Source organism: Sminthopsis crassicaudata, chromosome 5, assembly GCF_048593235.1.
Source record: "Sminthopsis crassicaudata isolate SCR6 chromosome 5, ASM4859323v1, whole genome shotgun sequence".
Lineage (NCBI taxonomy): Eukaryota > Metazoa > Chordata > Mammalia > Dasyuromorphia > Dasyuridae > Sminthopsis > Sminthopsis crassicaudata.
The window spans coordinates 90758577-90780874 of record NC_133621.1 but is presented as its reverse complement, the minus strand read 5'-3'; the positions used below and the strand labels follow the sequence as shown (position 1 = coordinate 90780874).

Here is a 22298-nt window from a genome sequence, read left to right as displayed (position 1 = left end):
AGATATTCAGTGGGAATTATTTAAGGCTGGAGACTGCTACAGAATACCTGGAGAAAGGGGAAAGCATTCTTAGCACATTCCCCACATCCATTTCAAATTTTTTCTGCTTTCCTCAAATCTTCAAGTATTTCAAGGATTGTTTCAATATTTGAAAGGCGTATGGGAGAAGAAATATTTATTAAGATCTACTGCATGTAGAATAAGCTACTTCTTTCTCTAAAAGGAAAGGAGTTTATCATTAAAACTTTAATGGTCCAGGGGGATAAAGCCTGGTCACCAAAAGGCACCAAAAGTTCTCATGAGGTCAGTACCCTTCAAATATGGGGGATGTCCTCTGAGGGCTCTCAACTCACCACAGTCTGCCCTTCTAACTAAATGCTTTTTACATAAAGACAAAGAAGTGGGGGACCTATATCTACCCATTTTTGATGAATATCCTTTCCATGCTATGGCTTAAGTAAACCTCATTTTGCCATCTCCTAAATGTTCCACAAATGTTTCATTTCATTCTAGTTCCATGTCCAAGCTACCAAACCCATATCAGCACTGATCTGTTGTACACTGTCTCATGGGAAAGGGATTAGACTTATTCTGCTTGCACCCAGAGGGCAGCAGTAGGAACACTAAGAAGGAATTCACAGAGGCAAATTTAGGTTTGATTTAAGAACAAATTTCTCAATGGAGCTATCCAAGAGTAGAATAGATTGCTTCAGGGACCGACGGGTTCTCCTGTCACTGGAAAACTTCAAGCTAAGGTTGGAGGTCCACTTGTTAGATATGTTGTAGAAAGGGATTCTTGCTCAGGCATAGGTGGAATTAAGTATCCTCTTCCAACTCTGAGATTCTGTGATAAAAGACAAAGGGGAGGGAGGGAGAAATATGTATACAAAGTCACAAGCACAGTATTAATTTTGATTCATTGTTTTAGAGTGATTATTTGGGGAGGTTAGTTTATAAAGATGTATTCATTGCACCTAAATAAAATTTATTAATAATTTTTAATAAGTCAAATAGGAAGAAACTTGGAAGCTTGAATTGTTTGGCCTGAAAAAAGCCAGGGAAAAATTAATTCACTATTTCCTAATGTACAAAGATTCTCTCCAATCTCACTCTGGATGAATTAACCTTTAACAGGAAAGAATTAAGTTAAATATGTATATGTACATATATATAATTAAGTTAATCATAAAGAATCATAAAAATACTAAATTTGACTACTATGGCCACTCTGGATGAAATAACCTTTAAAAGGGGAGGAATTACCAGTTGATCAATGATGGACAGAATCAGCTATACCCAGAAAAGGAACACTGGGAAATGAGTGTAAACTGTTAGCATTTTTTTTGTTTTTCTCCCCAGGATATTTTTCCCTTCCGAATCCAATTCTTCCTTTGCAACAACAACAACAACAAAATTTGGTTCTGCACATATATATTGTACCTAGGATATCTATAACATATTTAATATGTATGGGAATGCCTGCCATCTAGGGGAGGGGGTGGAGGGAAGGAGGGGAAAATTCGGAACAGAAGGGAGTACAAGGGATAATGTTGTAAAAATGTTATAATTATAAAATTAATTTAAAAAAAAAACTTTTAAAAAAAGGGAGGAATTAGGGGCAGCTAGGTGGCACAATGGATAGAGCACCAGTCCTAAAGTCAGGAGGACCTGAGTTCAAATGTGACCTTCAGACATTTAACACTTCCTAGCTGTGTGACCCTGGGCAAGTCACTTAACCCCAATTGCCTCAGGGGGGGGGGAAAAAGAGGGAGAAATTAAGTTAGTCATAAAGAAGAAAACCTCTATTAGAAAATCATGGATTTATGGCTCTTCCCTGGGCATCTTAAAGAATGGATGTGAAGAATTAATATTCCTGCCTGTAGGTAGAATGGAAGATAAGATGATCTTGTCCAATCCCTCCCAACCCTATGATTTTTCTGATTGAGCTGATAGCCAACCAATCAATCACATTTATTAAACATCAACTATAAACCATACACTCTGTTTGCTGCTGGGGTTTACAAAGACAAAAACAAAGCAATCCCTGTTCCCAATAAACTTTCATTCTAAAGAAAGCCCCTGTAACCAGACTCAACTAGCAGGCAACCAGTGTCCAAAAAGTTGAGTTGAAATCAGTAAGAAAGGAGAAACTGGGCAACTGGAGAAAATGAGGGTTGTTGGAAGGCTGATTAGAATAAATTATAACCATCTCCCCTCATTTATAAAGTTGTTTTTGATTACTGGTGAGAAAGGATAAAAGAGTGTGAACAACTTAGCACAAGTGGGTGACTATCACCGCCACTAGACTCTAAGCCATGGGAAGAGTTAGTCAGCTGTGGTCTTCACATAAAAAGAGCAGGGCACTCATTCATATGTAAGGTTTTATTTGCTCACTCAGGGAGCCTTTCATAAGTGCCTTGTGGACACAGCTGGTAAAAGACTGTGGGTTAGGGAGGAAACAAAGGACATAGCTCCCTTGGGGAGCTTATGGCCTTATTGAGACCATCCGTCCTTCATGACAGGAAAGAACATTCAAACTATGTGTTATCCTCCCGACATTATTTGTACCTAAGGACAGCTCAGACTCACACAGACCCTGTTGGCAAATCCTCCTTGGCCTTATTCCCTCCTCTCTTGTTCTACTATATGGGTTCTAATAATAGCTGGCATTTAAGTAGGCTTACAAAGGACTTTCTCATGCATTACAGCCATTTTTACAAATGAGGGATCTGAAGTTGAGAGAGGTTAAGGCACCTGCCCCAAATCCCTTGTACAGCAAGGGGCAGAACTGGGATCCGAACATAAATGTTTAAACTCCAAGTCTCACAGTCCTATGCCAATAAATAACATAGGGATACAGGCAAATGGGCACAGGAGGTTGGGAATGAGGTGATCTTCCTGCAAACAATAGTTCTCCCTCCACCTTGCCCCACAGCCTTCACTTGACAAGAGAAAAAGGCATTCCAAACCACCACCCCAGAGTCTTGCCACCTGGGTGCCCTCTCTCTCTAAACATCCACCCCTTCACAATCTCCTTCCCGTAAGGATTGCTCCCTTCTCCCAATATGATTTTGCCTTTGGTCAGAGTAAGCTCAATATATTTTCCTTCCCTCTCTACCCCATGTCCACCTCCCGCCCCTGTCCCTCAACTGAATTTGTCACAGGCAGAACTAAAGCTAGTAACCTCTCTGATTGCAAGTTTCTAACAGCCGATCACCAGACTTGGCTGATTTCCTAGCCCATCCCCCACTGCTGCTTACCCACACTACCCATTCTCTGCTTCCCATTATCCCCTTCTCTAATATCTTCAATCAATCTCAGTAGTCTATTGAGTGCCTACTGTATATCGAACCCTACGTCTAGGTAATAGAGAAGAATAAAATGTAAAAGAGTCTGCCAACAATACCTTCTGCCCTGGGAGAGATTTATTCTGAAGGTTGAATTAAGGACAAAATAAAATCACGAGGTTTCTATTTTCCATAATCAGGGAGAAAGAGTGGAGGATTTGAGCCGGAATTACTGAGACGCCTCCCTCCATTGCCCATGGCTCGGTTCCATCTCAAACAGTCTCTTTTTTTTCCATTCTAATTCCAAAACCTAGTCCTCGCTGCAGCCAACTAGATTACATGCTGTTCCCCAATCTCATCCTTCCCTCTCCTGCTTCCATATATTTGTACATTTTGTCCTTGGAACAGATGCCTATCCCTGCCATATCTTTGCCTGCAGAAAGCCTTTCCTTCCTTTGAAGGAAAGATTGCCTCTGCATCCATGAAGCCTTTGTCTGTCACCAGTTAAAAGTGGCCCCTGCCTCCTGGAACTTTATCATTCCACTTTTTTTTTAACCTTTCCTATGTACTAAATCAATTTCTAACTTCTATTGTACCTGAATATATGCTCTTTGAGATCAAGAACTAATGTCTTATCTAGCTTTATCTAGCTTTCTGCAGCCCAGAACCCTGTACACAACAAACACTTAATATATGTTTATTGAATTGAATTTAATTGCCCTCAAGGGGGCTATAATTTTAAACCTTTCACTTAAAAAACTAGGAGAGCACATCAAGATAGTATCCCTCTCTTAAGATTACTTTATTTATTTGGATTCACTTGTAAGGCCAATAGAATGAAAGTTTCTGGAGAATAAAGACTTTCGTTTTTGTTTTTGAATCACAACGTAACTCTAGGCTTTTGTCACTTTGTAGGTGCTTAATAAATATCGATTGAGCTGGCTTGAATTATGCCAAATTATGTGGAACAAACAACTTCTATAGTTGAGAGAAGGCAGAAATCAGGGTTGGACATTTCATGACATAGGCCTGATTTGTGACAACTCTATTTAACCTTAGGCAAATTATTTAAATTTCTTTGAGAAGTTCTTCTCTGTTGAATGTGTGTGCCCATGATCACTCTACCCCTCACTATGCAAACAAAGCCTAAGTTCTAGTGGGCTCTACCAAGCTGGAAAGGTTTTGAGGACTAGACCCAGTGACAACTTGGATATTTGTTTTTCCAAGACCAACCTTAGCTAAACTTTAATAGATTCATCATCCACTATTACTACTACTAGTTACAGATGGGTGTTGGTTTTTGCTCATAGCAGTTCTCAAAGATCATCTTCTAAGGTAGGAATGGGTTAAAATTCTGAAGTGGAAGGAATTTTTAGATTCTTGAAGACTTGGAGGAAGTACCAACCTCACAGTATGGTTATGTGGCTATGTTGAAAGCAGTACCCATTGGGCTGTGGCTGAACAAATTATACTTTGTCAATATAATGAAAAATTATTTTACTATAAGAAATTATGACATCTCAGAGAACAACCTAGGAAGAGTTGCATGAACTGATGCAAAGTGAAGTGAACAGAACCAAGAGAACAATTATACTATAACAACATTGCAAAGATAATTTGGAAAGACTCAAGAACTCATGATGGTCATCCGAGATTCCAAAAGGTTCGAGATGAATAATGCTGCCCACCTCCTGATGGAGAAATAGCCAAATGAAAGAAACACCCATTTAGGCACATGAAAATGTGGGAATTTGTTTTGCTTGACTATACATATTTACTCCAAGGTTTTGTTTCATTTTTTTCCTTTCTTTTTAAGGAGAAAATGATATATTTGATAATTTCCCCCCCAAAAAAAAATTAAATGAAAGAAATGAAAATCTCCTTTGTAAATACTAAAACTCTTATAGAAACTCTGAACTACTCTTATCGTTTCTACTCCAAATGCTACCTACTACCTGTGTATGTATCATCTGGGCCTCATTTCCTCATTTGTTGGACTAAATGAACACTAAGATCCCAGCCAACGCCACCTCATAAGATCTGTAATTCTTTCCCAAAACTTATAATTGATAGGAATCAGACATTTTCTTGGCAGATACAGTAGTACTTCCTGTTACTTCCCAAAAGAGCTTTTTTTATATAAGTTCTTCGAGACAAGTCAATGTGGAGTATATACTCCCAAACTTTTTCATCACTATGGAGACCAGTCATGGGAACTTCTGACATAAGGAGTCATAAAGTAATTATGATCTCTACAGAAATATTGTACTGAGATCCATAGTAGGTGAAAACATCTGTAGACTGAGGGGGTCACCAATAGTCTAAGGCAGTACTAAGGAGACTTTAGTGTAGGATGGTGAAGTGTTGAAATATTCAATGAGATGCCAGGAGCTGCAGAGAGCAAAAATTATAATGATGATCCTAGCTGGATCTTTCCTCTCTCCAAGTCCCTCAATCATTAATTTTCTTTGCCTCCTCAGTTTATACTATATTTAATTATAAAAATGTAAGCTCCTTGAGGGCCAGAACTGATTCAATAATTTTTTTCTTTTTCCATATCCCAGATAGGCCCTAATTTCTTGGAGACAGATGGGTGTGTGCAGGGCTAGTTTGGAAGCCCAAGTCTTTTTCTGGGACTCCAAGCACAGAAAAGATGGTATGGAATGCCCACTCTGGAAAACCTTTATTCTTACTCCTACCATCCTGAGGGACTCTCTCCCTCACTCGGTAGCTAAGAAGTAGAGGGCAAAGGGTAAGGGTAAAAATCCCTGATTGACCATAGAGTGGGGCTATATACTTAGAGCTACAGTTTCAACCAATGTTAAAAATATTTATTGAAGCATTATATACTAGGCTCTAGAGCAGCTGGATGGTGCCATGAGTAGCATATCCAAACTAGAATCAGGAAGATCTGAGTTCAAATTTGACCTCAGATAAGATACACTTACTAGCTATGTGACCCTGAGTAAGTCACTTCACTCTGTTTGCCTCAATTTCCTCATCTGTAAAACGAGCTGGAGAAGGAAATCCCCAACCAGTCCAGTATCTCCACCAAAATAAAACCAAAAATAAACCTAATCCTACCAAAAATACTAGCTGTTGGGGAATCATAGGATCATAGATTTTTTTTAATTAGAAAACATCTTAGATGTCATTGAATCTACCTCTCTCATTTTACCGATGAGAAAACTGAGACCTAAAGAGTCACTTACTCAGATTCACATCTATTAAATGGAAGAGCCACGTTTTGGATCCTGGTCCTCTCATCTCAAATCCTGAGACCTTTTCCATGGCACCATGCTGTATGTTTCTTTCATCTTCTTCCCTCAGAAGCCCCATTACTTTGCTAGGGAACAATGTATTCAACCAAAATTAACACTTGTTCCCAAAAACAAGGAGGGACTTGGGAAGCAGAGGATTTTTTTACATCATACCTTTAACTTCTGAAAGCCTTTAAAAACTATCCTTTCATTTGGTCCTCATAACACCTTCATGAGGAAATAAGAATAAAACTGACTTCAATGCTTCATCAGGGCATGGGCATTCTTCCCAAGAGTGATGGCCACAGAGCTTTCCAAGTTGTCATCAGCTTAATGACTTTCTATGGCCACAAAATGCTCTGCTTCCTTGGCTGACCCTCTGGAGACCAGCCTCTTCAAATTGAATTCCTGCCTGTCCTCAGGTGCCAGACATCATTGGGATCAAACTTCAGGCCATCCTAGAATTTGCCAGGGCTTATGCTCCCCTGGCATAATCTTCAAGAACCCAGAGCCACTTTTAAGCCTGACAACTTTAGACAAGGAATAAGAACAACGGATACATTATCATTTCTAACAATTCCCATTTCTATAGTGTTTTGCTCTGCAGGTTATATATTATAATTATACTGCTATACAGATTATATATCTGGATACCTATATTTTAATATCATTATTTCCTATCTATTTTATTCCCTTTGTTTGGCATGACTACACATGTTTTATCTATGTCAAATTGCTTGCCTTCTCAATGAGGAGTGGAGAGAATTTGGGACTCAAATTTTAAATTCTATACTGAAAATCATTTTACATGTAATTAGGGGGGAATAAAATATTAATTTTTAAAAGCATTATTCTGAGTCCATAGATTTCTCCAGATTGCCAAATTCATCCTGACACCAAAGAAAACCAAGAACCTGAGCTTACAACAAGACAATGAGGGAAGTGTGCAAATATTTGCATGCACACTTGTGTGTACAGCCCACACTCACATGCACATACATCCCTGCTCAGCAATGCTGTGACTTGCCTGTGGTCACATACACAGATATCATTATCTCCATTTGACAGAGAAAGAAATTATTCTCCAAAGAAGCTGATAGATTCATTCAAGGTGTCAGGTGTCAGGTGTCAGGATCTATATGGCAGCTCCTAAGGCCTTGCCTGCCAATTAGCTGGAAGACCAAAAGTGCCTTATAAACAGTGACGTGTGTTTCTGCCACTGGCACCTACCACCTCACTCCCCCCTTACACCACACACACCTGTCCCTTGGCACCCCAGCTTGCTATGCCAGATCATGAGGTTTCCTAGTTGGAAAGGACCTTAGAAACCATCTAGCCACCCATCTTGCTCCTTTACAAACCAGGAAACTGAGACCCAGAGTTAGATGAAACAACTTGCCTAAGATCCCATACAAGTAGTAATTGGTATGGCAAAGATTAGAATCCAAATCCACACCATGCTTTTTACTCCCCTACAATTATATACCTGTCAAGTGCCTACACTGAGCTTCCAAATGATTTGCATAATAAGTTGTAAGCAGCTCTCCTTGCCTAGACATCTGGCTTCGCCCTGCCAGCTTGTGTGATTTTTCTGTGCCCTTTCTGCACAATTGTTTCACCATTAGTCCAAGAGCCTAGAGGATTAGGGGGAGGGAGAGAAAGTGCTTTGGTTTGTCCATGGTGTTACCGAGGCAGATCGGTCAGCTGTCACTGATCCAGAAGGTCAAGTTGAGAGATTTGGAGATTATCCTATCAGGATTCTGAAATTTCCTGATTCTGATACAGCCCATTTCCCTTTCCCTCTCCTTCCCTTTTTCTCCCTCCCCCCCCCAATAATAAGAGGGTAAGTCACACTGGAGTCCAGTGAATGGCAGAAACAAAACTGGAACAATACTTGAGCCCCATACCGGCCTGGATCTCAGCACCTGTGGTAATGAGCTGTTAACATGACAGAGGACCTTTGAGATCCAAACCTCTTAGACTGTAAATGCCCCGAGGGTAGGTTTTGTACCTTATTTTATTTTTACATCCTTAGCACCTATGCTAGGGTCTTGAATCTACTAGACACTTTAAACATTTTAATGGATTAAACTAAATGATTGAGACCCAGAGAGCAAAGTCTCATTCCTTACCTAGCTCCACTACTCTGGGATTTTTCCTCCATGTCTCAGGAAGCTCATTATTTGGGGGAGAATGGGGGACATCTTTATCCTGCAAGATCTCATCAGACTTGGTACTTTTCTCATCACCAATGTCCATCCTCCAGATTGGTGGGGGGAGCCATGAACTCCAAAACCTCCATTTAAGTAGGAAGTTAGACACCAACTCTATTTTTCATCCAACATTTCAGCTTCCTTTTTGTATGTTGTCTTTCTCAATTAGATTGTAAGCTTCTTAAGGGCAAGAACTGTCCCCAGCATTCAGCACAGCTCCAGGCACATAGTAAGTATTTGATTGATTAAAATCTTGAACCTTCCCCCTTCTCCCTCTCCATGCTCCTAGCCCTCAATTTTTTTTTTAATTTTATTTGCAGCACAAATGTTCTGGACACAGAGAGAGAAGCCTGGGTAATAAGCCCAAGAATGTCAGGTAAAAGTGGTCAAAAGAACATGAGATCGGTTCCTGAGTGAAGTTAAGACAAAATTCAGACATTTACCTCAGTTCAAATATGACATATACTTCAAAGCTTTCCTGTGTCACTTGGTAATGGGTTTCCCTCTCTGGAACTCAATTTCCTCATGTATAAAATGGACTAGATGACCTCTAAGGTTCCTTGTAGCTTTAAATATATTCCCCTATCTTAATTGTGCCTATAAAAGAATAAAGTCTTGCTTGGTGAGGTGAAGGAAAATTACATAGGAGAGGATACCACAAAGAAACAGAGTCTCCATGGCTGTCTTGTTCTGCCTATCTCTGTCTCTTTCTTTGTCTGTTTGTCATCATCTTTATTTGGGAAACCAGCCTCTACTTCCAGAAGACAGATGTACTCAGTAGCTTGGTACCTCTGCCCACCCCTCCCACATCTCCCTGTGAAAGTGCTGTCAGGACAGCGCAGAGGCTAAACCTCCTTGAACAAGGTGAAGACAATCTGCATTCTCGGGGAAAGAACACCGGCCTGGGAATAAGACGACGGAGATCCTGGTCTTCGCCCCGCCATTCATATAGCAAGCATCCTCGTCCTACGTCGTTCGACCTCCCTGCTCCTCAGTTCTTTAATCTGCATAATGGGCCAGTTTGACTAGAAGAATCCTAAGGTTCCCTTCAAAACCAACATTTTAAGAGTCTATGAATTTCTTTCACAACATCCTCAGGTCAGCCAGGGCCAGAGAGCAGAGCCAAACAGCCAGATATTAGCTCCCTCTAGTAGCCAAGCCTCTCCTCAGGTTCTGGGTCCTAAAATGATGTTACTAGTAGAGGCCCCCTTAACAGGAGGGACCATGGGGGAGTTCAGAGACCTTAGCCAGTGAGAACCAACCAATTCAGGTCAGCCTCACCACACACAGAAGCTATCCCTATAGCAAAGGAGCTGAGAGGTTGAAGGATCACAGATCTAGAGTTGATGGGGCTCTTGGAGGACATTTGACAGCATAGGAAATGAGATGTGAGCCCACATTAGGACTCCATCCTGTTAATCTAGATAGATAGATAGATCTTACTTTGTGTAGATTTGTTTGTATATTGTCTCCCCTGTTAGAATGTAAGCTCCAGGGACTGTCTTTACCTCTTTTTGTCTCCTCAGCATTTAGTGCTAGTACCTGGCACATAGGAAGTATTTAATAACTGTCTGTTGATTGACTAAGAGTATAATGGAAAGACATTCTGATGCCATCTGCTGCAGCAGAAGGGATAGCTGGCGAACTGGACAAGAGCTCCTTAATCACCACTGACATCAGTCCACACCCCTGCAGACCCTCAGTAAAACCTTCACTTTAAGTGTTGTAATAAAATGTCGGGTCTTCAGTCAAAGAGCTCTGACGCTGCCACTTACTACCTGCAACCCACCTTGGGCATTTAATCTTAAAGGCCTGTTTCCTTTTCTATGAAATGGGAGGGGGAGGAAGAGGGGAGTGGATGGATTCAATAATCATTGAGGTCCCTTATAATTCTAAATTAAATTAATAATCCTATGAGTTGTTTATCCAGTAGTACAAATGGACAACAATGAGCCATCCACAGTTCCTTTTAATGACCAAAGGGAAAGAATTTGTGAGGCAGCTGGATGGGATTAGGGTCACTCAAGTGTCTAGAATTTGGGAATCATTTTCTGACCAGGGTCAGGCCCCAGTAAAGAGTCATGGTCAGGGGTTTAATCCGCGTCTATTGGCAGAATTAGGTCAGTCTTTGAAGAGGGCAGGGGCTCAGCCTGTGGTCAGGCTTAAGGGTTAGTGCATAGTATGGATTAGAGGTAAATCAGAACATCCATTAGGAATCAGCCCTAGGTAGGTAGGTAGGATTAGTGAGTTAGCCAGGGGTTGGGTTAGGAGATAAATCTCTGGTTGGAATTAGAAATCAGTGCATGGAAAAAATGAAGAGTCACTTGGTGGTCAGTCACTAGCCAGAATCAGGAGTGATTTCCTGGACAAGTCAGGAATCCAGCAGCAGATAAGGTTGAGAGTAGCCAGGATTACAAGGTCAGCATATGAAGGGTTGGAGTCAATCCCTGGCTGGGGTTTAGCTCCAGGCTAGCATTCAGACAGTGGCTAAAGGGAAGGGGGCAGTTGGTGGCCAGTTAGTACCCTTCTCTAAGTCATTGAGTTGTGGAGATTTCATGAAAGTCTTCAACCCAATAAAAATAGGAGCAGTGGAGGACACTGTTAGGAACCACAGATGTCTTTTAGGGATATCAACACCAAGGCTCACCTCCCCCCTTCTGGAACCATAGGCAGGATGCTGCCCCAGGCTGTAAATCTTGAGACATAACCTCCATGTGACACCCCCAGTTTGAAAAGTCCTGAGAGTCTATATGGACCTACAGACATGCAGACCTAATGCCCGGCAACATCACTGGTTTCTCCTCAGGATAATTATTTATTATTCATATTCATCAGCATTTTCATTAATAATTCATAATGATCCTTAATTATTATCCTTAACAATAAGAGCAGTAAATAGCAGTAGAGTCCTTGAGGTGCCTGAGGCCCCAGGGCCATATCCCTCCCGGGCAGTTAGACCAGCTAATGCCCCCAGGGCAGCCGGGGGGAGGGTGGGGAGGACCAGAGACCCTCTGTCCAATGCCCCCAAGAGGTGTCACAGCCTGGTCCCTGGGGCCCCAACCCTCTCCCTGGGGTGTGGGGGTGGGGGAGGTGGGGCAAGGGGAACCTGGTGGGAGTAAAATATCCCAAGCTTTGAGGGAAAGGAAAATGACCCCGTTGCTCCCCTCAACTCCTCCCCATTCTGACCATTCCCCAGTCTCCTCCCCAGGGGAGTGAAGACTGTCTAGGGGAGAGGGCCCAGAGTTGTGCAGGGCCACAGGGGCCTGGGCTGAGCCACATGTCCACCTAGCTGCTCCACTAACTGCCCGGGTCTGAGCCATGTCTGTGAAGGGGCTGGGAGGTCAGGGCCCCCAGCTGCCCGGGCAGGGAGAGGCGTCGGGCAGGGCCGTCGTGGGGGAGCTCTGAGGCCCCCGGAGGGAGCTCCTCACACGCCAGGAACTGGGAAACCTGTAGAAAACAAAGAGAAGGGTGGGAAACAGACAGAGGAATCAGAAGGACATAGAAGATAAAATGTCAGGAAGATTTAAGAGGAACAAAGAAAAATCAAGAATAGGAGAGGAAGATGGGAAAGGGGGAGACTAAAAGAAAGGAAGGGAATGAGGAAGAAGTGAAAGGAAAGTCAGGAAGACCAAATACAGGATAAGAAGGCAAAGAGCTGAGAAGCAGAAGGGAGAATCTGGGCCAAGGAGGACAAGGGGACTGGGGAAGAGATAAGGAGCTAACAGGAAGATGGATATCCCTGAATGGGTAGTCACAGGCAGAATGGGTACCCACAATGATGATTTCAAGATGGTCAGGAAGGAGCTACCTGAGATAGATCTGGGAAAAGCCTGGACACTCTGAAGAGTCCTAAGCAGTTTTGTCTCCACTCTCCAGGACTAAGAGAGTCACAATGATGTAAAAAGGAAAGCTGAAAACCATGGGCTTCTGGGCAAATAAGTCATTAAATTGTGCAAGCTCTGTAACCCGGCAGGATCATCACTAGGCTTACACCCTAAAAGGTCAAAGATAGAGGGAAAGGACTAACATAAAAATATTCATAGCGACATTTTGTTGTTGTTGCAAATCACTGGGAACAAAGTAGGTGCCCATCAAATGGGGAATGGCTATAAATAAAATCACGATAATCAGCCTCAGGAGACTAGACATGGGCTTCCACCAAGGTCTGGGAGGCAGGATGCTTGAGAGGGGAGGTCGGTGAGAATGGAGGTGAGAATGCAGCCTGTAGCTGCAGCTGATCCTGAACTAGGGTGAGCTCCAAGCAGGGATGGACACATAGTGTTTCGCTCCTTTCTCTGACCAAGAGACAAAGCAGAGGGCTCAGAAACGGCTCCCACTTTCCAACCCAAGGCCACTGGGATATGGGAGGGGCCAAGAAGAAACAGGGGAGGAGAAAGGGGAGGCTCTGTGGATGGCAACAGGTTCCTCGGAGAGATCTCTGCGGGGGAGGCCAAGAATGGAGACTGTCACATTTGCTGATGCGGGTTCTGGTGTCGGCAAACAGAAGCAGACAGCAGATGGGAGGGAGGGAGTGGGTGCCAGCCACAGGGGAGGAGGAGGCGAGGAAGTGGGTGAAGGCTGCCTCGGGCTTCCAGGTCAAATAGAGCACCGGCCCTGGCCAGGGGCAACCCGACCTGACTGAGGGAACCCAGAAGCGGGCACCTGCGGCCCCGAGCCCGGAGGGAGAATTTAGAGCTCCATCATTCTCCCTTAGTCTTTGGCAGACCCACCATGTGTCAAAGGCCTCGGAGAAAATCAGTCTGAAGTAAAAAACCAGCGGGGGTTGTAAGGAACACTCTTCTGATAGATTAGCCCAACCTCCTCCGTGGTTGGTTGGTCAGAGGGAAAGAAATAAGTGACCCATGGCACACTTGCTGATGGGGGTGGGGTGAGGACAAGCAGGGGCGCAGAGATGATTGTCGGTGCCCTCTCCCTGGCCCTAACCACTGCTCAGACCCACTTCTCTTCTTTGGCCAACCCCTCACACAGCCAAGACAAGAACCAGTGTGATTAAGAGAAGAACGAATCAATCAATGAACACATGAACTATCAAAAACCTGAACCGGCCAATTGAGCTCAGGGACAAAAAAACAAGCAAACAAAAATAAAATCGGTTACTCTGACGCAAGATTGGTTTTCTGACTTTCCAGCAGCTGCATGTCTCCCTTGCCTCCTCCAGCCCTCTCCTCTCCCTCTTCACCCTTCCCCTTTCCCCTTCCTTTCTGCCTCCTCCCATCGAGGTCCTGGGATGCTAAGAGGTCCCAGCTATCACTCTTGCTGCTAAAGAGGTTAATGAGCCTGCTCCACCTTGGGCCAATGCACTTAGGAGGCTGTGGGGCAAGGGATGGGGAGCGTGAGATCCCTGGGTACTGGATGTAGAACTAGGAGAGAACTTGGAAGCCGGCCCTTCCCCTTTGCAGGTGAAGCAACTAAAGCCTGATGGTGAGATGGAAGGGAGCAGGGGAGGGGGTGGCTGCGGAGTCCAACATACCTGAGAGAGTGAGTCAAGAGTGAGGGTGGGGACGGGGCTGACGGGCAACAAGGGGGAGTCGGACGAGAGCGCGGGGGCGGGGGGAGTCACGGTGCTGTAGGCCGGGGGGACCAGCGTCATCTGTCTCTGCAGCAGCTGCAGCACCGCTGCCATGTCCGTGCTGAGGCGGGTCTCCAGCCTGGGGGGTGAGAAGGGGAGATGCGCCACAGTGACGAAGCGGGCCGGTGCAGGGCTCAGAGAGACGGGGCACCGAGCCCTAAAGGTGGGCCAGCTCCCAGCAAGGAGGCTGGTTCAAGGGGAAGGGAGGCAGGGAGGGGGAGCGCCCACTTCCATCCTGCTCTCCCTCCCCTAGGATCCGCAACCTGTCCATTCCCAGGAAGGGAACACACATGCTCATTCCCATTGGGCCAAACTCCTACCCATACACACATGTACACAAGCGCTCCACATACACCACACACAGAAGAACACATGGAAATAAAAGCAAGTACGAGGGATGTCGGGACCTCCAGGGAGGTTTGGGGACAAAGGCGGTTCCTGGGCCTTTAAATGTGGATGTTGCCCACATATCTTTTGCCCCTGCTGGGGTCCTATTTATCCCCACACACACACAGGCCACAGGGCCCCCGGCTGCTCATAGAGGAAGTGAGGGCAGGGCAGTGGACTGGGGAGGGCTGTCCAAATCAGGCGGGGGGGAGAGCTGGAAGTACCTGTTGAGCTGTCTCTGGAGGGCATCGAGCCTGCTGTCCACATCGCCCCGGGGCCGGCGGCCGGGGCTGGCCAGTGGGATGTTGAGGAGCCCAGAAGTAGGGGTCGGGGTCGGACATCTTGGCAGCTCCTGGTACTGGCGACTCCGACTGTCCCCCCAGAAACTAAAGATGTTGGATACCCCTGAGAAGGCACCTGGAGCCAGAGGAACAGGACAAGGGGCAACGAGTAGGGTAGAGGCCCAGGCCTGCCCGATGAGGACAAGAACCAAGCAAGTGGCCCCCTCCAGTCCCTTCCCGCCCCCACCTCATACCTGACAAGGGATTACAGGTGTCACTGCCCTTCTCAGCCTCCTCGGCCATGGGCTCCCCACCCAGCAGGTCCTGGGGAGGCTGGGGGCTGGGGAAGGGCACCAGACGGAGAGGGCTGGAACCAGGCCCTGGGGTCTCCTCTTCCTCGCTGCTCTCTGGGCTGGAGGGGCCGCTGGAAGGACTCTCATCCCACGGGCCCCCTGTCCGCACCCGGCCGCCAGCTCCTGCACCTTCTCGGCCCATGCCTGCCACTGAGCCTTCTCCTGACTGCTCTGCATCTGTGACAAATGGAGAACAATAGAGAAGGATCTGGTCCTTATGTCCTGAAGCAGAAGTGTCAGGGGGTGTGGAGGGAGAAGTTCAAAAACGAGGGTTTGGAGTCTGGGGAGAAACTCCAGCAAGAGTAGGGCCAAGCTCCCTGGGCCCCTTGACCCTCCCTCACCCCGCCTCTCTCCCGACCTTCCCCCACGACCCCCACCCTCCTACCTACAGCACTTACAGTCTGCTTGTCACACAATCTAGCACTTGACCACACACTGTGTTGCAACCATTCGCTGTTGTTCCCTGTGTGGGAGGCTTGTGTCCCCAAGTGTAAGGAGTGTAAGCTCCCGGAGGGCAGGGCCCATGGCTTCTCCTCTTGTATCCCCCACAGCATAGCCTACCACAGGGCTGGGCACACAGCAGGCGCTCAATAAAGACTAGTTAACTTGATTTGACCCTCCAGAACCTAAGCCCACCCTTCCATCATCTACTCTGCCTTGTATCCTGGGAGCTGGCTCCTTCACCCGCCTCTACCCGGCCTCCCCTGTTCTGTCCTGGTTCAGTTCCAATCAATAAGCACCTACTATGCATCCAGCCCTGGGGAGGATACAGAAGGAATACAAGACAGGGTCCCTGCCCTCAGGGAGCTTAGTCTAGCTGGGAAGACAGGACTCACACACACAAAAACCACAGTGAACAATATCAGACAGCATCTAATTAAATGTTAATTGTGTAATACAGACTCTAAGAACTGTAGGATTCAGAGATCAGGAGCGATCAGTGTAGGCTAGGAGCAATCAGTATGGGCTAGGACAAATCAGGAGCAATCAGTGTGGGCTAGGAGCAATCAGTGTGGGCTAGGACAAATAAGGAGCGATCAGTGTGGGCTAGGAGAGATCAGGAACGATCAGTGTGGGCTAGGAGAGATCAGGAGAGATCAGTGCAAGCTAGAAGAGATCAGGAGTGATCAGTGTGGGCTAGGAGCAATCAGTGTGGGCTAGGAGAGATCAGGAGAGATCAGTGCAAGCTAGAAGAGATCAGGAGCGATCAGTGTGGGCTAGGAGAGATCAGGAACGATCAGTGTGGGCTAAGAGAGATCAGGAGAGATCAGTGCAAGCTAGAAGAGATCAGGAGCGATCAGTGTGGGCTAGGAGCAATCAGTGTGGGCTAGGAGAGATCAGGAGAGATCAGTGCAGGCCAGAAGAGATCAGAAGCGATCAGGGTGGGCTAGAATAGCTAGGGAGTACTTCCTGGAACACAGAAAGACCTGAGAGGACATAGACTTTGGATGGGCGGAGGGGACTGGTCCAGGCAAGGCATACATGAACAAAGTGAGAAGACAGAATGCTGTGGTGTGTGTATAAGCCAGCCCAGCTAGTCCTCATCAAGGCACTTTTCCCCTGGTCTCCCATAGCCCTATGCACTCACCCCTAACACAGACACCCCTACTTCCTTCTAATCCCAGCCAGCTCCCCCGCCCCCATTACTCACCCTTGTCCGTTCGGCGGCGGAAGGACAACTTGCGTCTGCGCAGCCGGTTGAAGCCACCATCTAATTCAGTGCTGCCCGGGGAACCAGGGATCATATTGGTCTGGAATGAAGAGCCAGGTCAGGCCCTTCTCTCCTGCCCCTCCCACCCTCATCCCCAGAAACTGGTCTTGCTGGAGAGAGATGGGGGAAAGGATGGGGATAGAAGGGGCCAGAGGTCGTGCTCAAATCACACACACTCAGGTCTGTCCAGGACCAGTGAGGAGTCAAGCCTGACAGACCTGAGAATGAAGGTGGATCCTGGGACATTGGAAGGACCCTGAGAAGGCACTGGGAGGACATTGGAAGGAGGAGATCGGCTAAGGCTAAGGACTCCCAATGGGGAAAGTATTTGGAGTTTTTGAAATAGGTAAATGATGCAGTGGAAAAAAGAGTCTGACTTAAACGTTCAAATTCTGCCTCGAGACACCACTGTCTATCCTAAGCAAGCTAGTTAACCTCTCTCAGCCTCAGTTTCCTTCTCTATCAAATGGGGTTAATAATTACACTTATCTCAGCTGATTCTTACAACTCTGTGAGGTAACACTTTAACCTTAAAATGCTATATAAATACTAGCTTCTTGTTATCATTATTATTATTATTAGAAGTGCCCTCTAAACCAATCATCTGGACATTAAGGCCAGAATCTCAGTCACAGTAACACTTCAGAGGTTCTAATGTCCATATAACTCTTCACCTAAGCCTTTCACATCCATTTTTCATTTGGTCCTAAATAATAATGCTGAGAGACTGGTAAAGGGATACATTTAAGAGGTGAGCACAAGAGTAACTATTATTCTATTTGACAGTTAAGGCAGCAAAGACCCATAGAAATCTAGAGGATGGCTCAATGTTGGCCAGGGACTCAGTGGCCAAGGACTAGGACTCAGATGTAGCTGGGGCTGGACAACCAACTAGGAACCAGAAAACCCAGGCTAAATTCCAGCTCCTCTCCTTATTAACTGTGTCAGCTTGGGAAATTCACCTCTGGATTTCAAATTTCTCAGCTGTAAAATGGGGCTCTAACTGCCTCTGAGAAAGGGAATTGCTGGGGAAACTCTAAGGAACTGTACAAATTCAAAAAGGCCTAATTATGGCCTTGGGAGATGGAGGTCAAGGCTGGGAGGAAGTCATGAAGCAAGGTCGGAGTCAGTTCAGGATGAGGCTCTGGGTGCGGGGCACTCACATCACGCAGGTTGAAGGTGATCTCTAAGCTGGACCAGAAGTGATCAGAGAACTCAGGGTACATGTCCAGTACCTCCAGAAGGTCATCACGCTGGATCTTGTGCAGGTCACAGTAAGTGAGAGCTCGGACATCCCCATTGGACTTGCCGGGCCGTGCATACAGATTTAGAGGCTCGCCAAAGATGTCGTTCTTCCCTAGGAAAAGAAGGGAAAATAGTGTCAGCTCAGAAAAGAGTGTCAGCCTGCCCCAGGCACTGCATAGACCACCAGGGGGCAGCAAACATGCTCCTTCCACAGTGGATTCTAGCCATCACCTGCCCTCAGGATAACAGCAAGTCTAGCCCTCAAAAACCCTACCCATGGTACATATATAAGTACCTGTGCTCATGCTGTTGGCCTTTTCCTAGGAAAACAAAGTACCGCCTACCTCAGCATACAAAGAATATAACGAATGTAATGGGAAGAATATTGAACCCAATTGGGGTCTGAATCCAAGGGTCAGCCAGCCAAGACTCAATTTCCTCAGCTTTAAAAAGTGAGTAGTTATATATCATCATCGAATTTTCAAGGTGTTTGATATTATCTCCTTTGTCTCTTACAATCACACTGCGATATAGGTGTTATCCCTACTTTACAGATGAGGAAATGGGGCACAGAGAGATAAAGTAACCTGTCCAGGGTCACACAGCTTTAATATCTGAGGCAGGATTAGAACTGAGCTCTTTCTGACTCTAAGTCATGAACTCTAGTGGAAATACTGTGCCATAGTGGTGCCTTATAATCCCTACTATGCCTCGCTCATAGGGTTGTTATGAGAATTAAATTAGATTAATATAAGTAAAAATGCCTGTCAAATATAATTATCTTCATATTTTCTTTATCTCTTAAGTGAAATTCAGTCCTCAAAAAAGTCACTATTCTATTATATTTTCTTTATGTTCAATGTTTTATTACATGGGTGCTAAAACAATTGCTTTCTGTAGTTAAATATGAATATTAGGATGTGAGCTCATTTTCTGTGGGCTCACTGAAAACATCCTTAATACGGTTCCAATTGTAAAGGGGCTAGCAGGGGTAATTTATATCTCATCCTGCTTTTACATTAGTTTGATCTCTTTGGCCAGGTTTCCATATTTTAAAAGCTTTTCATTGCATGTAATGTGAAGAGTACAAATATTTTGGATGACAACATCTATTAAAATGTTGTTCTTGAGTTTTTATGAGCCACTGTTACATCCTGATATTTGTGGACAACGGTTCAGTCTATAATAATGGTAGTTTATTGGTTGAGTTCTCCATTTTGAGGTCTTTGTTGCTCTCTGTTCACAAAAGAGTCAGTTCTAATGTAGAATTCTAGCCTAGAAGTTTTATATTGGAAGAGATTCGGTAAGTATTAAACTTTTAAGGATTGCAATCACTGCCATTTCCTTGTGTGATTTACACTAATCATTAAGTCTACTGCTAATAATAATAGCAGTAGCTATAGACTTTAGGGTTTGTAAAGCGGTTTACATGTGATCTCATTTGGCTCTTAAAACAATCCTGGGAGGGTAGGAGCTATCTATTATTATTTCTATTTTACAGGTTAAGAAACTGAGTAAGATTAAGTAATTTGCCCAGGGTAACACAAATTGGGGGGAGGGGAAGGAAGGAGAGAGGGAAGGAGCTGGAAAGTGCAGAGGATAAGAGTCAAGTCCTGGAGCAATCATCTTCTGGGTTCTAATCTGGCCTCAGAATCTTACTAGCTATGTGACCCTGAGCAAGTCACTTAACTGTGTTTGTCTGTTTCCTCATCTATAAAATGAGCTAGAGAAGAATCACTTAACTGTATTTGCCTCAGTTTCCTCATCTATAAAATGAGATAGAGAAGGAAATGGCAAACCACTCCAGTATCTTTGCCAAGAAAATCCCAAATGGAGTCACAAAGAGTTGGACATGACTAAAATGACTGAACAACAACACACAGCTAGTAGGCTATCTGAGGCTGAACTTAAACCTTTCTGGCTTCAGACTCAAAAATTCTCCAATAACTCTACCACCCAGCTGTCTACACTTCCTAATGATAACCCTTTTATAGTTACTGGTGGCATAAACTTGGTCCTGAATTGCCACAACAAAGTTCTCTATTTCTACAAACAAATCCACATAACTCAGCCATTTATTTGGTACTTTTTTGCCAAGATATTGTTGGCTTAGTTCATGTGGATGTTACCTAGGAGGGGCCTTTTGATTTGGCTCTCAGATCTTAGTCATTTCATGAGCTCCATGTGAAGGTAAGTCACTTTTCATTACATTTGATAAATCCAGTAGCAGTGTACCTGTCATCAAACTTTATTATTAAAATTGTCTGCTTATTCTAGAAATTTGTAGGCTTCTGGACTATTTATTATGTATTCTAATAATTATCTCATTCTCATCTTTTTATATCATTATTTTGCTCAGGATTCCACAACTAGTAAGGGATCTTACTAAGACTAGATTTGAACTCAGGGAGATGAGTTTTCCTGACTCCAGGGCTAGCTGCCCTAATTGTTACACTAAGTTATATATATACAATATAACACATGTGTTTGTACTTATGTGTATGTGTAAAATTGTTGCTATTATTGCCTGTGCTACAAGTTGTCCCTCTAGTCATCTGAATACTGAATGAGCTATTCATAAATCACACCCAGGCCCCAGCTGCCAAGTCCAAGAAGCAAGGAATGATCACTCATAGTTCTCCACATAGAAAAGTCATGTCCTCTACATTCCAACTGAACCAACCAGAAAGAGGCCATAACCTTGGCTGAGCCAACCAAACTGACACTTTCCACATCACAACAATCTGCCTTCACTGTCTACTTCTGTGGACCTTTTCCCACACTTTTTCACTTTTGTCAGGACCAACCCTGAGAGTGGAATTGCCAAGGGCAAATTATATTGTGTGAAATCAAGTTTATTGAAACGGATGTATACAAAAGTCAGAGCTGAAAGGAACCTTAAAATTATTCTATCCTATTCCTTTCATTTTACATAGAACCCAAACTGGTAAGCACAGAATAAGTAAAGAAGCACTAGTCCTAGAATCAGATGATTTCAATTCGTGTCACCTTCAAACAAATCACTTGAGAACCAGTTTCCTCATGCATAAAATAGAGATGATGTAACCTTTTACCTCATGGGATTATGAAAAAAAGTTTTGTAGTAAATAACAATCATAACCTAGTGTTTGATAAACCTAAAGACTCCAATTTCTGGAATAAGAACTCACTGCTAGGGAAATTGGAAAACAGTATGGCAGAAACAAAGTGCAGACCAACATCTTACACCACATACCAAGATAAAGTCAAAATGGGTCACAAGAGTGGATTAAAAACCAGAATCCTACAATATATTGTTTACAAGAAGAAAGTGTTTTGTAAACCTTAAAGTGTAGGAATTTGCATGGTATAGTGAATAGAATGTTAAAATTGATGTCAAGAAAATCTAAGTCCAAGTAACTGTGTGACACTGAGAAAATCATTCAGAGAGAAATAACTGTTCTTAATCTCAGTTTCCTCATCTGTATTAGGAGAGGGGTTGGATTATTACCTCTGAAGTACCTTCCATCTGTAAATCTATGATCCTAGGGAAAAGTAAGTTGTGATTACAATTGCCCGACATCACACAGCTAGTAAGATGTAAGAACTGGAACCTGAAGCTGAGACTCAAATTCAGGTTTTGATGGCTGGAGGAAAGATGGGCAGCGTGTAAGTTTCACATCTTTTTTCAGCGCTTGGTCTCAGTTTTGATCCTTGATGACTGAGCCCAGTTCCCAAGACAGTGCAAAGCCCCATACAATTTGCATTCTCAAGATGTTTCTAACCTCTGCTCACTACCCAGTAGTCTCACACAGAATTAAGGGGAACCAGAGTCAGCCCATGCATAGACACCAATCCCAGGATGCTCTGGCAGGGACAGAGTCCCCTCAAGCTTGGCCTGGCACTGGCATGAGGCTTGAGATCACTGATGGGAATCATTCTTCATGAGGCATCAAAGCCCCAAGAATCCACCCTCCCATTCCAGCTCCAAA

At 44.5% G+C, this 22298-nt stretch overlaps 1 protein-coding gene across 5 annotated transcripts in view; it reads right to left on the bottom strand.

Annotated features, from left to right (window-relative positions):
* Positions 1-648: 648 nt before the first annotated feature.
* The window catches only part of KCNH2 (potassium voltage-gated channel subfamily H member 2), a 64265-nt gene continuing 42615 nt past the window's right edge, over positions 649-22298 (bottom strand). For 3 of the 5 annotated variants that reach the window (XM_074267499.1, XM_074267501.1, XM_074267503.1), the window contains 6 exons: positions 18246-18439; positions 17023-17122; positions 15273-15548; positions 14962-15154; positions 14252-14429; positions 11553-12207 (listed from right to left, as the gene is read on the bottom strand). In XM_074267499.1, the coding sequence (XP_074123600.1) occupies positions 12058-12207; positions 14252-14429; positions 14962-15154; positions 15273-15548; positions 17023-17122; positions 18246-18439 (1091 nt within the window). In that variant the 3' untranslated portion in view covers positions 11553-12057. Of the gene's footprint in view, positions 845-11552; positions 12208-14251; positions 14430-14961; positions 15155-15272; positions 15549-15852; positions 15940-17022; positions 17123-18245; positions 18440-22298 lie in introns of those variants that run through there. The other 2 variants (XM_074267500.1, XM_074267502.1) reach the window with 2 other exon arrangements.